This window comes from Nothobranchius furzeri, chromosome 3 (genome assembly GCF_043380555.1).
Source record: "Nothobranchius furzeri strain GRZ-AD chromosome 3, NfurGRZ-RIMD1, whole genome shotgun sequence".
Lineage (NCBI taxonomy): Eukaryota > Metazoa > Chordata > Actinopteri > Cyprinodontiformes > Nothobranchiidae > Nothobranchius > Nothobranchius furzeri.
Window position 1 is genome coordinate 40876121 of NC_091743.1, and position 20144 is coordinate 40896264.

The 20144-nt window shown below is 46.8% G+C and overlaps 1 protein-coding gene across 6 annotated transcripts in view; it reads left to right on the plus strand.

The window, feature by feature from the left end:
• The window catches only part of LOC107385846 (SRSF protein kinase 3), a 58653-nt gene that overhangs the window by 17012 nt on the left and 21497 nt on the right, over positions 1–20144 (plus strand). For 2 of the 6 annotated variants that reach the window (XM_015959988.3, XM_054748038.2), the window contains exons 3-9: positions 13516–13624; positions 13709–13796; positions 15448–15535; positions 15715–15821; positions 15949–16111; positions 16218–16243; positions 16330–16386. In XM_015959988.3, coding sequence (XP_015815474.3) covers positions 13516–13624; positions 13709–13796; positions 15448–15535; positions 15715–15821; positions 15949–16111; positions 16218–16243; positions 16330–16386 — 638 coding nt within the window. Of the gene's footprint in view, positions 1–4741; positions 5091–8472; positions 8768–13515; positions 13625–13708; positions 13797–15447; positions 15536–15714; positions 15822–15948; positions 16112–16217; positions 16244–16329; positions 16387–20144 lie in introns of those variants that run through there. The other 4 variants (XM_070549164.1, XM_070549165.1, XM_070549163.1 and 1 more) reach the window with 4 other exon arrangements.

Consider the following 20144-nt stretch of genomic DNA (forward strand, 5'->3'; position numbering starts at 1 on the left):
CCCCTCCCACACAGATTCACATAATCCCATCCCAAGCAGATGCAAACTCACGCATGCACACACACACACACACACACACACACACACACACACACACACACACACACACACACACACACACACACACACACACACACACACACACACACACACACACACACACAGACGTAAAAGAGAAGAGGCAGCTGGCTGAGTGCAGACGTAGTAGGCACAAAGAATACGGAAACGCCATCAAAGGAGCCAACTGCACCGGGAGCAGCAGGATCGGCAGCAGTAGCCTGGGCAAGAGGAGGCATGATATGCACCCCGGCAGCCACAGCCCACCGCTGCCCCCTGGGCAGCCAGCCCCCACAGAGGAAACACTGGTTTACTAATGAGACTAAGGTTAACAAATTAAGAAACAAATTAAACATAAACAGCTGATAAATAAAAATCTAAATAAAACACACTGATAAAAGATAACCAAGTAGAAACATATAATTAAATTTTTTTAAATATTGTACAACAGATTATTGATACTGGTTAAAACTAATAATTATTACAAGTTAAAATAAACATATAAGTAAAAATATGTGTCATTTAATTAAAGGAGTAAGTAATAAAACACTGATAAAATATATAAAAGATGGTAAAACAGGCAAAAATAGATCAAAATCATTTAAAGCTATATTAAAAAGGTGAGTCTTGAGCCTGGCTTTAAAAACAAGAACACTCTATGGCCCTGAGGTCCTCTGGCAGACTGTTCCAGAGGTGAGGGCCATAAAACTGGAAGGATGCCTCGCCTTGGGAGTGTGTCCTGACTTTTGGAATGATGAGGAGATGGCTGCCAGAGGAGTGCAGGGACAACAAAGGCTCATATTTATGAAGCAGTTCTGAGAGATAAGAAGGCCCAACACCATTAAGACATTTAAAAACCGTTAAAAGAACCTTAAAAAATTGATCCTGAAATGTACAGGAATCCAATGCAGCTTGTTTAAGACAGGTGTAATGTCTTAAACTGGTCATCGTCAGGACACGAGCTGCTGAATTTTGTAGGAGTTGTAAGCCTGAGGAACTCTTTTTGGGAAGACCAGAAAGCAGGGCATTACAGTAATCAGTTCTACTGGTGATAAAAGCATCAGCATCTCTGTATCGGCCAGAGAGAGAAAGGGGCAGACTCTGGCGATGTTTTTCAGGTGATAAAAATCAATTTTTTTAATGTTCTTAATGTGGGGGATAAAAGTTAGCTCAGAGTCAAAAATCACACCCAGGTTCTTCACTTGAGAAGACGAATTAAGAGTTAGTGACTGTAGCTTTGGTAAAAGTTTCTCTGGGTCTCAGGACCTATGATTAAAACGTCGGTTTTGTCCCGGTTAAGCTGGAGAAAGTTTTCTGCCATCCAGGATCCGAAATGCAATTAAAAAGGGCATCCAATGGTCTTGCGTCATCGGGAGACACAGAGATGTACAATTGTGTATCATCTGCATAACTGAAATTGCACTCTGTGTCGCCTGATGACGCCACCAAGTGGAAGCATATACAGATTAAAAAGCACTGGGCCTAAAATCGAACCCTGGGGTACACCACATGTAATCTCACAGGTCTTAGAACAGAAGGTATCAAGACTTACCATAAAAGTCCTGTCTGTGAGAAACGAAGTAAACCATTTATGGACAGCACCAGAGAGGCCGATGTGTTTTAACCGGGTTAAAAGAATCTTGTGGTCCTCTGTGTAAAAAGGCAGCGCTGAAATCCAGTAGAACCAGAACAGTCACTTTCTGTGCATCATAATTTATTCTTACATCATTTAAAACTCTTAAAAGGGCCGTCTCAGTGCTGTGGTTTACTCTAAAACCAGACTGAAATTTCTCAAGGACATTATGTGCATTAATAAAATCATTAAGCTGGATCAAAACAAGCTTTTCTAAAGTTTTACTTAAGAATGGCAAGTTAGATATCGGTCTGAAGTTGTTAAAATCACTAAAATCTAAGTTTCTCTTTTTCAACGGGGCCTCACCACCGCTCCTTTAAAGGCAGCAGGAAAGACCCCTGTTTGAAGAGAACAGTTCATCATGGTTAAAATCTCATCTCTAAAATATTCATAAAATGTCTTAAAAAACGAAGTAGGAACTGGATCTAAAAGACGTGGTGGGCCTCACTGAGGAGAAAACTTTATCTAGAGTTTCAGCCTCAACCAGGACAAAACTGTCCAGTGTTTCCTCTGGTAAAAAGCCATATCACTGTGAGAGGATAAAATGTTGCATCTGATTGTGTGTACCTTCCCTCTGAGGTGGTCTGCAAACTCCTCACAGAGAGAGTTTGATGGTGTTTTCTGAGATGCATCAGGGGTATTGTTAAAAACTTTGACAGTGGAAAACAGGATTTTACGATTATTTTTATTTTCTGAGATGATTTTGGAAAAGTATGCATACCTTGAGTTCCTTACTGCGTTATTGTATGACTTTAGAGTTTCTCTGTATATCTGATAGTTTATAGTGATTTGGTTTTTCCTCCATTTTCTCTGCCACCCTGCAGTTCCTCTTTTGTATTCTGAGAGATTTGTTTCTCCATGGGAAAGTAAGTCTAGGCTGTATCTTTTTAATTTTTTGTGGAGCCAGACGGTCAAGGGTGAACTGAAGCCTGCTGTTAAAATTGTTCACTATAAAATCACAGGGAGCAGGTAAAGCAATAGGAGGTATCTTTTCTAAGATATCAATAAAACCTGCAGTCACTTCAGGGGTTAGATTACGTTTCCTGACAGTTCTCACAGAGGTCTCCCGCTGGGTGAAACTGGTGATATTAAAAAACACACAATAGTGGTCAGAGACAGCCAAGTCAACAACAGAGAGCACAGGTAGACAGGCCATATGTGATGACCAAATCTTGGGTGTGCCCTCTGTTGTGAGTTGGCTGTGTGACGTGTTGGCTAAAATCCATATAATTAAGAATATTTAAAAAAAATCAGTCGATAAAGGGTCTAAAAGTTTATCCATGTCCTGTTTTGGGGTAAGTGTCTAACCAAGGACATACAGAATCAAACTCGGAGGCGAAGTAAAAGGTAAAACAATAATCTTTATTAAATGATGAGGAGAGTTGAGGGCGCACTGGCGATCCAGCGGAAGGTGAAAAACAGGAAGCAGCAACTAGAGGAAACCAGAGGTGAATACTGGAAATTGTAGTCCAGAGTGAATGTTTGTAGGCAGGACTTACGATGCGGAAGTTCAGGATGAATGAGGAGGGGAGATAAGCCGGGGTGATATCCAGAGGAGAATTGTCTTTAGTCCAAGTGGGTGAGTAGAATGGAGGAAGATGATGATTACGAGGAAACGGAGAGAGAGCGTGATCACGGTGGAGAGCGGGACGGCAGAGCGGAGTGAGGAATCAGGCAGCGAACCGGTGAATAATCCTTTCTCTCCAAGACGGGAGAGGATCCAGAGGTGAAGCAAGCCTGAGGGTAAGTATCCAAGAAACGAGTTCAAGTTAAAACAAGTTCAAAAATCTTACAAAGTCAAAGACGAGGTTCAAAAGTTACGAAGGGCTAGAGACTACCAGTTAGTAGTTAATCATCCGGCGTTGAGTCAGGATAACCATCCTCCTTTTAAAGCCGCTGATCAGGCTGATGAGGATCAGCTGCGCTCCCTCTCCTGCAGGCAAAACTCAAGGATGGAGTACTGTCCCCGGCTCATGACAGTACCCCCCCCAACGGATGCCCCCTGGCATCCTAGCAGAAGCAGCTTCAAATTCCCAGTTGAGGGATGAATCCTTGATAAAGGAACTAGGCACCCAGGAACGTTCCTCGGGACTGTACCCCTCCCAGTCGATGAGGGACTAGATCTCGTATCTCCCAAGTGACTCCACCTACGACACAGTTTGGGGGAAGAATCATGGCTGGTTCGACCTCCAGATCCGAGGCATATTGCCTGGAGAGGGCATCGGGTTTTGTGTTTTTGGAACCTGGTCGGTATGAAAGTTGAAAATTAAACCGGGAAAAGAAAAGGGACCAGCGGTACTGACGGGGTTCAACTCTTTTGCCTCTTTTAGGTAAATCAGGTTTTTATGATCTGTCTATATAATAAAGGGGGTCTCTGCTCCCTCTAGCCAATGCCTCCACTCTTCGATAGCCAGTTTAAAAGCCAGTAATTTGCGGTCTCCGACGTCGTACCTGCTCTCTGCTGGGGTTAAACGACGGGAAAAGAATGCACAAGAATGGAGCTTTTTATCCCTTTCTGCCCCTTGTGAAAGTACCGCTCCAACCCCGGTGTCGGAGGCATCGACCTCCAGAATGAACTGGCGCTGCGGGTCAGGACGGTGTAGTACCGGGGCATTAGTGAACTTGTTCTTGAGTTCCTTGAAGGCTGACTCAGCTTTGGAAGACCACACAAAATGTTTGTTTATAGATGTGAGGTTGGTTAAAGGAGCTGCAGTCTGACTGTAGTTTCTGATAAAGCGGCGATAGAAATGTGAAAAACCAAGGAATCTCTGAAGTTGCTTTCTGGTGGTGGGTGTGGGCCATTCGGTGACTGCCTGAACCTTCTCTGGATCTGCCTTCAGCCGCCCGCTCTCAATAACAAAGCCCAAGAATTTAACAGTGGAAACATGAAACTCACACTTCTCAGCCTTTACGTAGAGACGGTTCTCCAGCAACCATTGTAACACGGCCCTCACGTGCTGGGTTTGCTGTTCCTGGTTCTGGGAGAAGATCAATATATTGTCCAAATATACTGTCACAAACCGGTTTATGAAATCACCTAGTACAGAATTAACCAGGGATTGGAAGACGGCTGGAGCATTAGTTAGTCCGAAGGGCATCACCAGATATTCGAAGTGTCCTAGGGGTGTTTTGAATGCTGTTTTCCACTCATCTCCTTCTCTTATCCTCACCAGGTGATAGGCGTTTCGGAGGTCCAGATGGCTGAAAATGGTAGAGTCCTGGATAGGTTCAAAAGTGGAGGAGAGTAAAGGCAGAGGATATTTATTGCGGACAGAGATCTGATTCAAACCTCTGTAGTCTATGTATGGTCTGAGGGTTCCTTCTTTTTTAGGTACGAAGAAGAACCCCGCGCCCAGAGGAGATGAAGATGGACGAATGGTGCCAGCCGCCAGACCGTCTTGTATGTAGCGCTCCATGCTTTCACTCTCAGGTTTAGACAGGTGGTAAAAACGGCTTGATGGTAAGGGGGCTCCAGGCAGGAGGTCTATTGCACAGTCAAACGGCCTGTGGGGAGGCAGAGAGGACGCACGGTCTTTACTGAATACCTGCTTTAGGTCATGGTAAACCGGTGGAACAGCGGACAGGTCTATGTTTTCCAAGGGAGGAGTAGGATGATCTCGAGTGGCAGGTGAGGCTGATCGTAAGCAGAGTAGAGAGCATTCTGAACTCCAACCAAGAATCTTGTTCTCCTTCCAGTCCACTATTGGATTATGACGGACTAACCAGGAATGTCCCAATACTGAGGGGGACTGAGGAGAAGGAAACACATAAAAGGTTAATGTCACTGTGTGGTTACCTGAAACCAACAGGCAAAGCGGAACAGTCTGGTGGGTGATGGTGGACAGGTTGCGATCATCAAGCGAGGATACTGAGAGTGGTGTAGACAACTTGGTGGTGGGTATTTTCCATCTTTCCACTAGATGGGGGTCCAGAAGAGATTGTTCACATCCAGAATCCAACAGGGCTTCAGTGGTAATCTGTCTGGAAGGAACCGATAAGACACACAGGAAAAAACAATCGGAACCAACAGAAGTAGAATTACCGCCCACCAATAGTCCCAGTTTCATCGGCAGGCTTTGCCTTTTAACAGAGCCGGACAACTGTTAATGAAATGTCCAGCGGTTCCACAGTACATACACAGTCCAGACCTCTGTCGGTGCTCCCTTTCCTCTGGGGAGAGGCAAGTCCTTCCCATCTGCATGGGTTCCTCAGAGGAGGAGGGTTCAGGAGAAAAGCGCCCTGAAGATCTAAAATTACGTTCCTGAGCAGCAACAGCTACGGGCTCGGATTCAGGTCTCTTCAACTCCCAATGGCGTTTATCAATTGATATGGCTAGCCCGATGAGCTCCCCCAAAGAGCTAGGTTCCGGACTCAAGGCTAACTGGTCCCTCACCTTATCGTTGAGCGCCTCAGTGAAGGCTCCGATGAGGGTGTCCTCATTCCACCTAGTCCGAGCTGCCAAAATGCGGAAGTCCACCGCCAAGTCTGCCACTGTCTTTCTTCCCTGGGAGAGTTTCCAAAGTCTTTTCCTGATATCCGAGGAGGACTCATAACAGCCAAAAGTGAGTTTAAAGTCAGTTAAAAATTCATTAAATGAACCATGTACAAAGGAGTAATCATAGCTTTTTGCTTCTGCCCACCTAAGAGCCCTTCCTCGCAGAAGACCCACAACGTAGGATATTTTGGCTGAATTGGAAAAGAAGGCTGTAGGGCAACATTCGAAAGCCAATTTACATTGTAGAATTGTCACGAGCGTGCCGGACAGCGAGGTGGTGATCAGAGGAGGATCCAAGCGCAGGGAGGAAGAAGGCGAACAGGTGAGTCCGTTTAACATAAGTTTATTGAAGAGACACGCTGGACACTGAAACAATGACTCCACAAAGGACACAAAACAGACGGGGTTTAAATACAGGAGGACCGGGAGCTAAGGTGATTGGGAAACGAGGCAGGTGGGAGCAATTAACGGAGACACAGACAAAACCTAAGAGTAGACAGGACGGGACGTGACAGTACCCCCCCTCAAAGGGCGGATCCCAGACGCCCACAGGAACCAGGAGCAGGGCGGGAGGAGGGGGACCCGGAGGGAGGGCCCAGAGGAACCGAGGGACCACAGGAGAGGCGGCAGGGATCAGCAGAGTCAGGAGGCCTGCCCGGTGCCTGGGGCAGATGAGGAGACGAGGACGGACCCTTGGGGGCCTGCGCCTGGGGCAGATGAGGAGGCGAGGACGGACCCTTGGGGGCCTGCGCCTGGGGCAGATGAGGAGGCGACGGGCCCTGGGAGGGCGGCGCCTGCGGTAGAGGAGCCCTGCAGGCTGGGCCAGGGACACAGGCTGGACCGGTGACAAAGTTCCTGCAGGCTGGACCGGTGACATAGTCTCTGCAGGCTGGGCCGGAGCGGCCTTCAAAACCACCATCAGAACCGGAGATGTTGGACTGGACGGAGCGTCGACCTCTTGAGTGCAGAGAGCATCCTCAGACGAGGCGGCGTCATCAGACCAGCCGACTTGGGAGGCGACGACTTCAGACGAGCCGACTTGGGAGGCGTCGACGTCAGACGAGCCGACTTGGGTGGCGTCGACGTCAGACGAGCCGACTTCACGGGAGGCGTCGACGTCAGACGAGCCGACTTCACGGGAGGCGTCGATGTCAGACGAGCCGACTTCACGGGAGGCGTCGACGTCAGACGAGCCGACTTCACGGGAGGCGTCGACGTCAGACGAGCCGACTTCAGGGGAGTGACGTCGTCAGACGAGCCGACTTCAGGGGAGGCGACGTCGTCAGACGAGCAGACTTCAGGGGAGGCGACGTCATCAGACGAGCAGACTTCAGGGGAGGCGACGTCATCAGACGAGCCGACTTCAGGGGAGGCGACGTCGACTTGGGAGCCAACTTCAGGGGAGGCGACGTCGACTTGGGAGCCGACTTCAGGGGAGGCGACGTCGACTTGGGAGCCGACTTCAGGGGAGGCGACGTCGACTTGGGAGCCGACTTCAGGGGAGGCGACGTCGACTTGGGAGCCGACTTCAGGGGAGGCGACGTCGACTTGGGAGCCGACTTCAGGGGAGGACACGTCGACTTGGGAGCCGACTTCAGGGGAGGACACGTCGACTTGGGAGCCGACTTCAGGGGAGGACACGTCGACTTGGGAGCCGACTTCAGACACGTCGACTTGGGAGCCGACTTCGGGCACGTCGACTTGGGAGCCGACTTCGGGCACGTCGACTTGGGAGCCGACTTCGGGCACGTCGACTTGGGAGACGACTTCGGGCACGTCGACTTGGGAGACGACTTCGGGCACGTCGACTTGGGAGACGACTTCGGGCACGTCGACTTGGGAGATGACTTCGGGCACGTCGACTTCAGAACAGGAAGGAGCATCGACCACCTTCGACTTCCGGTCTGGGGGCATCGGCTTCTGGTCCGGGGAACTCTGCTTCTGGTACCTCGACTTCTGGTTCCTCGACTTCTGGACCGCCGACTTTTGGACCGCAGATTCTTGGACCAGATCCGGTACCCTCTGCTTCTGGGCCCGATCCGTCAGCTTATGGGCCGGTACCGTCTGCTTCTGGGCCGAAGGCAGAGCCGCGGCTGGGAGAGCTGCCTGGACAGGCTGGACCGGATGCGGTGCGTCTGCCGGGGGCGTGTCCAAACCGCCGTGCTGGGCACGGCCAGCGGCAGGCTCGAAGATCCGTCCTGAAGCGCAGGGCTGCGGTGGCTTCCGGCGACTTTCCCCACGCCGTGGACCGACTCCGGGGGAGCAGATCGCCAGCCTTGTGCCCTCATAGCTGGAGCGATCCAGGAGCTTCTCCCCATCCCAACTCCCGTCCGGTTCCGGAAGGGCGGCGAGGAACGCCGAGGCTGACGGTCGGGGACGCCGGCGGCGGCGAGGCGGAGCTGGGTCTGGAGAAGGAGAAGCTGGCCGGTGGTCGGACGTGAACCACTGGAAAAAGCAACTCCACGGGAGAATCTCCCCGCTGGATCCATTAATGCTCTTGGTGTCATTCTGTCACGAGCGTGCCGGGCAGCGAGGTGGTGATCAGAGGAGGATCCAAGCGCAGGGAGGAAGAAGGCGAACAGGTGAGTCCGTTTAACATAAGTTTATTGAAGAGACACGCTGGACACTGAAACAATGACTCCACAAAGGACACAAAACAGACGGGGTTTAAATACAGGAGGACCGGGAGCTAAGGTGATTGGGAAACAAGAGGCAGGTGGGAGCAATTAACGGAGACACAGACAAAACCTAAGAGTAGACAGGACGGGACGTGACAAGAATGAAACTGTGACATTCCTCGAACTCACCTCCAAAGGTCAAAGATGGTGGTGATGGAGCAACGCGGAAGTGGGTACCCTCCATGGGGGATGCCCCCTCCGGTCTCGGGGGTCCTGCGGCTACAGAGGCGGCAGATGGTGGTTCTGCTGGTGGAGGTGGTTGGTGAGTCTGGGACAGAGAGTCATGTATGTGACGGACCAGGGTTTCCAACTGTTTGTAACGTTGATTTGTTGCTGTAAGTTGTTGCATTAAAAAAAGTAGAGTCTGTTCCTGTTGGCTCAATCTGTGGAAATGTTAGTGAGCACTGATTCTGTAGGGTTAGATTTGTGGCCAGATGATTCTGTCATGTTTTGGGGTAAGTGTCTAACCCAAGACATACAGAATCAGACTCGGAGGCGAGGTAAAAGGTAAAAAAATAATCTTTATTAAATGATGAGAAGAACTGAGGGCGCACTGGCGATCCAGCGGAAGGTGAAAAACAGGAAGCGGTAGGGATGGGTACCTTTGACATTTGAATCGATCCGGTACTAATTCCTGGTACCTACGAATCGATACCGGTACTTAACGGTACCAATTTTCGATACTTTTGAGTGTTTATTATTTTAATTCTCTTTTATAATTATATATATATTTTTCTCAATATATAACAATATTTGATAAATATCACGATAAATAACATACAACTGTTTGTACTTTAACATCGTCCATGTAGTTTTATAAGCTGATAATTAAACTGAAGCAAACATCTTTACTGTGAACTAAATTTACTGTGTATCTTCATTGCTTTTGCCGTCTTTTTTCATTTGGTTTTTCCTACTGGGAAGTTAGAATTTCCGAGGAGAAAGCGAACGCACCATTAGCTGATAGCAATGGTAGCAATGGAAGCTAACATACCAAGCTAACGTTATCTTAAACAGTTTATTTAGCTGCTGGAGCAGATTAAAACGATGATGCCTCACACTTAGATCGTTGTTGCTGGTTTCGTCTTCACCCGTCACATTTAGTAAAGTGAAGCCAAACTTTAGAGCGCGTTCATGTTCTTCTAGTCGGGAATTCAGAGTTCCGAGGAGAAAGGGAACGCACCATTAGCGAAACGGAAGCTAACATATCAAGCTAATTATATTTACCTACTGGAGCAGATTAAGATGAGGATGTCTCACTGAGATCGTTGTCGCTGGTTTCATCATCACCCAGTTACCCATCACATTTAGTGAAGTGGACCCAAGCTTTAGCCTGTGTTCTTTCTACCATGCTGCTCTGTTTACAACTGGTTCGCAGCGAGCAACGACATAACGCTCTTGTGCATGCGCAGCTGTCTTGGTAAGTTCTCGTTATGATGGACAGGTACGGAAACGAGGCACCGTTTGAAATGAAGTGAATTGGTGCTTGGTCGGTACTATGGAATTCGGTCGGTACCTTAAAAAGTACCAAATTCGGTACCCATCCCTAAGCGGCAACTAGAGGAAACCAGAGGTGAGTACTGGGAATTTTAGTCAGAGTGAATGTTTGTAGGCAGGACTTACAATGCGGAAGTTCAGGATGAATGTGGAGGGGAGATGAGCCGGGGTGATATCCAGAGGAGAATTGTCTTTAGTCCAAGTGGGTGAGTGGAATGGAGGAAGATGATGATTACGAGGAAACGGAGAGAGAGCGTGATCACGGTGGAGAGCGGGACGGCAGAGCGGAGTTAGGAATCCAGGCAGCGAACCGGTGAATAATCCTTTCTCTCCATGACGGGAGAGGATCCAGAGGTGAAGCAAGCCTGAGGGTAAGTATCCAAGAAACGAGTTTAAGTTAAAACGAGTTCAAAAAATCTTACAAAGTCAAAGACGAGGTTCAAAAGTTACGAAGGGCTAAAGACTACCAGTCAGTAGTTAATCATCCGGCGTTGAGTCAGGATAACTGTCCTCCTTTTAAAGCCGCCCCGCTGATCAGGCTGATGAGGATCAGCTGCGCTCCCTGTCCTGCAGGCAAAACTCAAAGATGGAGAATGATGGGCAGAGTACTCTCCCCGGCTCATGACAATCTACATGTAAATTAAAACCACCGGCTAAAATTACTTGGTCATAAGTGTGTGTAAGTTGGATAAAGACTCTGAAAATTCTTCTATAAAAGATGTGCTATTTTTTGGAGGTCTATAAAATGTGACACAGAATTTGAGGAGTCTCAAAAACAGCTGCATTGTATTCAAAAGTGCTAAAATTATCAAATGAAACAGGTTTGGCAGTAAGTGTTGCTGAGATTATAAAGGCAGTACCGCCTCCCTTTTTGCTGCTCCTTGTAGAATAAGTAAAATTAAAATTTGGTGGGGAAACCTCTGTGAGAACAACTGGGGCATTTGCACTCAGCCAGGTCTCCGTTAAAAATAAACCATCCAGGTTGTGATTTAAAATGGCGGCGGTGGTGGTGGGGGGGGTGGGGGGGTTGTCACGTACGACCCACACACTACCGCTTCAGAAAAGTGAAAACATGCAATAAAAAACAATTGATAATTAAAACTGCACACCGAGCGGCGTTTAAAAAAGCGGTATGCAATTAATGTGCCCAATGTTTAAACAAAAAAGTGATAAAATCATTAAAATCAGATCAAAGCCGTGTTTTGTCAGGAGCCGAGCTGACAACCCGACACTTCACCAGACACACCCAAATCAGCCTTCTTACCAGTGTAAGAAGGTTAAAATCTGAGCGCAGAAACAAAGATTTGAAGGAGAACAGAGAATATTTGAAAGAGAGCAGACATTTTGAGTGCAAGCATTACAAGTTTTGAGAGCAATAATATAAAATATTATTCTCAAATTAAAAAGTTGGTCTCTTGATATGAAATTCTGCTCTCAAATAGAAAATTCAAGTGCTCAATTTCTGGCATTTTAATTCTTCCGTAGCCAGTCAGCAAAATGTTTCCTTTATAAGGAACCCAGCAAATTGCATCAAGTCAATCCTTCACAGCAATCCTCATACTAAGCAAGCATGCAGTGACAGTGGAGAGGAAAACTCCAGGACGAAACCTCCAGAGGATCCTGGCTCAGTATAAGCAGCTATATGCCATGACTCACTGGGGATCGAGAAGACAGAGCAGACAAACACACACACACCAACCCACCCACACACACACACATTTTAGATGCCATCGTTAACTGCCAATGACGACTAAGGTCGTCATTTGCATTTTTTTTACTGTGTGGGCATCAGAATGAGCCCCCGCACTAAGAGAACAAACATCTCAGCTCTGAAGCCATTCTTCATCTGTATACGTCACACGTCACATGATCAGGAAGCAGAACATCCATGTGTTAGGAGGACGTTTTGGGCCATTTCTATTAAAAAAGTGAGGCGTGAACCGGAAAAGCGTCTGCCGATCACAATTCAACAACGGATTATGAAAGAACGGATAACGCTCGAAACGCAAATTCTTCCTAATGTAAGACGTGAGTCTCCTCTTTGTTTTGGTTGTTTTGGCGTCGACATCATCCTAGCGCGCAACTTAATGTGACTTAAACAGTAAAAACAGTGAGAAACGCTGGCAGTGAAGAGCTTTACCGATCAGGAAACGGCTGGCAGTGAATGAGTTAATGCAAGACTCCACCCCACATGCCCGGTCACAACCAGCCACTCTTGAACTCAAACATGACCACTAGATGACATCATTCAACTACAAACAACATAGAATGCCCAGCAGAACAGCTCCAGCGTTTCTCAAACACAATGCAGTATCACTATATTACATAAACTTTATTGTATTTCAAAATTCAAAGATACTTTATTAATCCCAGAGGGAAATTTATAGATGAGCTGGATCACAGCGCTATTGAGTGGGCTGGCTCACAATGTGTTGGGGTCCTTCGGGTCCTTTCTTCAGTCTTGTAGTGGTGGCAGTTGGCCAAACAAGTGCCTAAATTTTATTTTTAATTTATCAGCTTTTAAAAATAAATTTGGCAGATGGCCGATATAGAAAAATTTGGGTCGCGCTTTGATTGGCCACTAGAATATTTCAACTCAGCCAGCAGCTCAGTAGTACGCACACGGTGAGTTTCTACCCCCCATGAAGCGGAAAATATCTAACTGGTCAGATATTCACCTCAGCGTCTCGTGAGGCGGAAAACTCAGTGAAAATCAGGTGCACACAGCGAGCAATCTGCTGAGCAAACAGTCATTCGAAGCCGTTTGCTCAGCAGATTGCTCTTGTGTGTGGTAGGCTTTAGATTTTATTTTGCCCCATTAAGCACTTTTTATTGACAACTGACAAATAAACACAACAGTGATCAATGGGGAGGTTCTTGCTTCTTGTCCTCCAGCCAGGGTTTGGGGAGGGGGCGGGGGTGTGGGCGTGTCACGCTTCAATGGGTCTATAACAGATACACCCCACTTTCATTCTTGGGGCATTTACTCTGCTGTGCTTTCTGTATGTGTTGATTGTTTACCACCCTGTTCTTTAGTAACCCCTAATGCTGTTTGAAGACATCTTCCTCTGATTCTTCTCTGATGGTGAACTCAACCCCTAATCCAATGTGCTGTTTGAGCTCTTCACCTCTGTTTTCTTGGCTCTGGACTGCAGGTGGCTACTACCCTGTAGAAATTGGAGAAATTTTTGCCGATCGTTACCAAGTAGTTCAAAAGTTGGGCTGGGGTCACTTCTCCACTGTATGGTTATGCTGGGACATGGTGTAAGTAAAGGATTTACCTTATGACTTTAAGGTTTATAGGAAGTTCAAATGCTGTGATAGTAACTGTTGGATGTCTGAATGCAGGACGAGGCATTTTGTGGCTCTGAAGGTGGTGAAGAGTGCTCAGACATTCACAGAGACGGCACTGGATGAGATCAAACTTCTTAAATGTGTCAGTATCACTAACTTTTAAGATCTATTTGTAGTTTTAGGCTGGAATTTTTTCACTCTTCAAACACACAGCTCAAAAAATGAAAGAAAGACTTTCTGAAACACATCGAATCTCAACTGGAAAAAACGTTGTGGAAAAGATCCTTACTGATATGAAACGGATAATGTGTTTGGATCAAAGGATGTCACATCATTTTAACCTACACAGATCCTAATTCCAAGTCATCAAGAAGTTGAAACTGAAAACAAGTTGCACGTCGATTCAGTTTGCTTAAATGTAATTGAAGCAGCTCACAATGGTATTTTTTATGGTCCCTACGTGCTCCTTATGAGCTGATGACGTCCTTGAGTTTCTCCTCCCAGATCCTAACCAGGGCATCACCAAGCCCCTGGACAGTCTGAGGTGCAACATGGTGGCGTTGAATGGACCTAAATGATGTCCCAGAGATGTTCTTTTTGATTTACGCCAGACGAGCATGAGGGCCAGTCTGTGTCTTTCCAAAGATCTACCTCTGCACACTAACACAGATCCACCACTGAATACTTAGGGGCATGTCCATTTTATTAACAGGTAGCAGATGAGCTGTCAGTGCTAGTGCTATTGGCTTGCCCTTCTACTTGTTCCATGGAAGATCTCAGCCTCACTTTAAAAGTGTAACAGCCTGAAAGGCAGAAGTAGCAGAATCGCTCAACCACGGTTTTCTGGCCTGCCAACCTCTCTTAGCTTTGGTTAGATCAGTTACCTGGTAGTTACGTCAGCTCAGAGTATGTTGGGTGACAATCTTCGGCCCCTTCCCTCATGACCCCACTTTCAGCATTTTTTTTGTTGTTGTATTTTTTGGGTGTGATGTGACATGACCGAGATGGCAGTGGTGGAAACGGCCCACTGAACTCTTCAGAAACCTGTGGATGGTTGTGTAGAGGGTTCTTCCCTTATATGTACAGTCATTAAAGTTATCACTCACTGAACACGGACCGGAATTGGGATCATGCAGTTTGTCTGTCGCCCCATAAAGGGTCCTAAATCACAGCATAGCTCCAGAAAGATCTTCTTCAGGGATCAGATCGTTGTGGTCACGGAAGACATGTTCCCTCCAGAGCACAAGCTCCTCCAATAACACAAGACCAGCCATGCTACAATGTCAGATCCCTGTCGGTCACAGTTGCCTTTTATGGGTTCTAAGTTATGTGATAAAGCAGTTTCTCCACAGACATTATTACTTATTGGGTAAAGTTTTTTTGTGGTTAAGGAACACACATGGATGACTGAGACTGTCAGTGTTGCAATTCCCTCAGTCTACCATTAGATGCTGTTTGTATGCATGGTCAGAGCTATTCTGTTATTTAGGAACATTTCTACCACAAGTACAAGATGACAAATACCACACAATGCATAAAACTGTTCCTATGCAAGTTGTATGTGTGTGTAAGTACGGATCATAAATGAGGGCCCTGGCATATCCTCACACTAAACTGGAGATGCTAAACTACTGAAAAGCGTACAAGAGGCTAATGGTTTTCCCATTAGTGTTTTACATTTGTTCTGACTCAGTAACAGTTGCTTAGCTTGTATCTATGAAATCTGAAAAATATTACTATTTTAAATGAATTTATTCTGATTACTTTTGAAACTTTTGATTGATAATCCTTAGGTTCGGGACAGTGATCCCAAAGATCCTAAACGTGAGAATGTTGTTCAGCTCATTGATGATTTCAGGATATCTGGAGTGACTGGAGAGCGTATCCTTTACAAATCAAATATATTACCCTTAAATTTGTTGCTTCAGACTTGAAAGCAGATTGTTCTTCCATACTTATGTTCACTAATACACTTAACTTTTTATTGCTCAAATTCAGTCCAGTTGTTGAAGTTTTAAGCAACTCCACTAGAACTAAAATGTTCCTTAGCTGTTCAACAGATGTGTGCATGGTTCTAGAGGTTCTTGGCCAACAGCTGCTGAGGTGGATCATAAAATCCAACTACACTGGCCTCCCCCTGGCTTGTGTTAAGAGCATCATCAGACAGGTGCCTTCCATCCTCATATATCTTACTTTTAAGTTATACTTACTATACTTTATATACGTTTCCCATCTCTGACCACTCAGAACAGAGAATTTTAGCTTTGATTTAGACATATTTGTTCTTTAAACAGGTTTTGCAGGGTTTAGATTACTTGCATACTAAATGCAAGATTATACATGCGGACATAAAGCCAGAGAACATCCTCCTGAAAGTGGACGATGCTTATATTCAGAAGCTTGCAACCAACACCAAGCTGTGGCAGCTGCCTGCTGACCCTGCTGTCAGCAGCTCAGGTTAGTGACCCTGGGCTTGTGTTAAATTGGAGGGACCTTTGAGTACTTTATGTGGTTTGTTTTTGCAACTTTCTAAGCCCCTTCGATGTTTTCTTTTGTTTTTCAGCAAGCACAGACCTGGGGGGGAAAGAGGTGTGCAACCTGTACTTTTCTGTTAATATTAAGGACTTGTTATCCTTTTGTAATTCAGTCGTGACCTTTAGCTTTTTCTAATGCAGAGTTTGCTGAACTTATTCGGGAAGCTGACCGGGGTTTTGCACACCCTTGGAAAATGGGTAAGTTGGATGCTTTGTTTTCATTTTATCCATCTTCTGGTTCTTTTGGATAAATATCTGCAGACTGAAAACCAGCATGCTAAGCTGTTAATACACTGCGCTGAAGCTTGACGTGATTTTCAAGTGATTAATGTCATCTGACAGTGGCACGTGATTGATGTGTTATCTTCTGCTTGAAGAGGCAAACATCTTAATCTAATCCAGATGGGGGTTTTGCTGGATGTGATTTCACAAAATGTTTGCTAATAAATCATCTATCTTTATTTATGGCTGGATCAATTAATCAAGTGACTTTAATCACACCAAAAAATTCTCGAGTCAGAATTTTTAAACACAATGTTTATTTGAAGCCACGTGAATGCTAATCCCTCCGTCTATCCTGGGCTAATCATGTGTTTCCACAGGTCAGTTCTTGTTGTCAGACATCATGCTGATGCTTTGTTTTGTGTGATGGAGAAAACAAAAAAATACAAGAACTAATTTGACAGTTTTAAAAATTAAAGACCAATTTCACAGAGAAACCATTTTTTACTTGTTATTTCTGAAACGTAACTGGTCAATCTGAGTTTCACATGCAGGCTAAATGTGAAAATAGTCTTCTACCCCTATTTCCTGCATTAGCTGCTGATAGAAAACAGACAAAGAAGCGCTTGGGTCAGAAAGATCTATGCCACTCTGTAAAATAGCATTCATCAAGGCTGTTGTTGATTTAGCATCCAGGAGAGATTGGAGCATGCCATGGCTAACAGAAGCTAACATTAGCATTTGCAACTCCATTACAGAACTCCTTCAGGCTTGTGTTATTTGTTGAAATAAAACATCAACGTTGCAGAGCATAGTTGGTGGTAGAGTAGCGCTGCTGTTAGCCAATCAGAGATGAGATGCCAGAATATCAGGAAATAAGACTCCAAATTCTGCCGTCTGCAGCTCAACTCGACTGTTGTTCAATTTTAATGCCCAAAACAGGAGCGCCAAAGCTTTTTCCCCCACAGAGATTGACTCACAAGGCATTCATTTATACTAGAGACCACTGCTTATGTGTTGAAAAAATTTGTAGACTCTGTATTCAAAAAAGCAGTTTTACAGTATTGCCATGACAGTTTAGTTTGATGCGTACAAATGACGAATGTGATTAAAACGATATTTTATGTTGGAAGTTGTTAAAGTGAGACCAGAAAAACTCACATACCAGCTAAAATGCAGCAAAACAAACACTTCTACAAAGTATAGAATGACATTTAAATAACAGTTAATGGTAAAAACTTATTAAAAAATACAAACCAAAAGATTTTTCATGTTAGGAATCTTTTTCCAAACAATGAAACACAAAAATGATCATAAAATGAATAAAGATTACAATATTTTAAATAAAATACAAGCTAATGTCATGTTCTGCGGGTGGAGGTGGCAGACCATGTGTGGTGGTGGGTTCCGGAGGCAGATGAGCAGGCAGACGGATGTAAAAAATAAAAAGCTGTTTATTGTAGGACGGGAGCAACAGGACGGACGAACGAACATGGACAACGACAATGAACCGACAAAGACAACAACCAGGAGGGAGGTCTAAATACACAAGGGAATCAGGAACACATGGGCAGAGTAATCAGGGACAGGTGAGAACAGGGGCCTTCCGGTTCAGGCGGCACTCCGTCTTACGACCAAACAGATGTGTCCAAGAACGTAGACCAGGGAAACTCGGACCAGAAGACTTGGGACTCAAGGACTGGGCACAGGGACTCGAACACTTGGACTTGGGCACAGGGACTCGAACACTTGGACTTGGGCACAGGGACTCGAACACTTGGACTTGGACTTGGGCACTCGAACACTTGGACTTGACACGATGACTTGACTTGACACGCAGACTTGACTTGACACTCAGACTTGACACGATGACCTGACTTGACACGATCACTTGACACGATCACTTGACTTGACACGATCACTTGACTTGACACGATCACTTGACTCCAGGAATACAGGACACCAGGAACACAGAGACGAACTGCAGCAGCAGGCATAGGCCCCAGCAGGAACTGCTGCGTGGAGAACCTGCAGGCACAGAACCTGCAGGCGTGGACCAGGAAGTGGTAGAGCAGCGGGAGCGACGCGTGGAAGCCCAGCTCGGCGGCAGGTACTCGACATCCCAATCAGAGCAGGTGCACATCCCGATCTGCTGGGTCCATCCGCGGAGGCTCGGGTGAAGGGAAGCCGGAGAAGAGAGCGGAGACCAGCCCTACCACACCGGAGAACATTGGCGTGCGCAGGGGGTGTAGCTTCCTTGAGGCTCCAGGATCCACCGGAAAAGAGCGGGGAGACCAGCCCTACCACACCGGAGAATAATGGCGTGCGTAGGGGGTGTAATTCCCTTGAGGCTCCAGGATCCGCGGCTTCAGGAGAAGAACGGGATGGGGCAAAAACAGCTGGAGGAGAATGACCCTGGCCACCCCGAAGATAAATAGGATGCGCCAGGATCTCCCAGAGGAACTTCGACCACCCCGAGAACAGGTAGGATGCGCCGAACACACAAACTCCAGGCCAGAAATCTCCCACAACTGAAAGGGACAAAAAAGAAAAAATAATCCTCCAGAAGCAGGTGTGTTAGCTCACCACAGGTCCAGGTTGGTCGGTTCATTCTGTCATGTTCTGCGGGTGGAGGTGGCAGACCATGTGTGGTGGTGGGTTCCGGAGGCAGATGAGCAGGCCGACGGATGTAAAAAATAAAAAGCTGTTTATTGTAGGACGGGAGCAACAGGACGGACGAACGAACATGGACAACGACAATGAACCGACAAAGACAACAACCAGGAGGGAGGTCTAAATACACAAGGGAATCAGGAACACATGGGCAGAGTAATCAGGGACAGGTGAGAACAGGGGCCTTCCGGTTCAGGCGGCACTCCGTCTTACGACCAAACAGATGTGTCCAAGAACGTAGACCAGGGAAACTCGGACCAGAAGACTTGGGACTCAAGGACTGGGCACAGGGACTCGAACACTTGGACTTGGGCACAGGGACTCGAACACTTGGACTTGGGCACAGGGACTCGAACACTTGGACTTGGACTTGGGCACTCGAACACTTGGACTTGACACGATGACTTGACACGCAGACTTGACTTGACACGCAGACTTGACTTGACACTCAGACTTGACACGATGACTTGACTTGACACGATCACTTGACACGATCACTTTACTTGACACGATCACTTGACTTGACACGATCACTTGACTCCAGGAATACAGGACACCAGGAACACAGAGACGAACTGCAGCAGCAGGCGTGGGACCCAGCAGGAACTGCAGCAGCAGGCATAGGCCCCAGCAGGAACTGCTGCGTGGAGAACCTGCAGGCACAGAACCTGCAGGCGTGGACCAGGAAGTGGTAGAGCAGCGGGAGCGACGCGTGGAAGCCCAGCTCGGCGGCAGGTACTCGACATCCCAATCAGAGCAGGTGCACATCCCGATCTGCTGGGTCCATCGGCGGAGGCTCGGGTGAAGGGAAGCCGGAGAAGAGAGCGGAGACCAGCCCTACCACACCGGAGAACATTGGCGTGCGCAGGGGGTGTAGCTTCCTTGAGGCTCCAGGATCCACCGGAAAAGAGCGGGGAGACCAGCCCTACCACACTGGAGAATAATGGCGTGCGTAGGGGGTGTAATTCCCTTGAGGCTCCAGGATCCGCGGCTTCAGGAGAAGAACGGGATGGGGCAAAAACAGCTGGAGGAGAATGACCCTGGCCACCCCGAAGATAAAT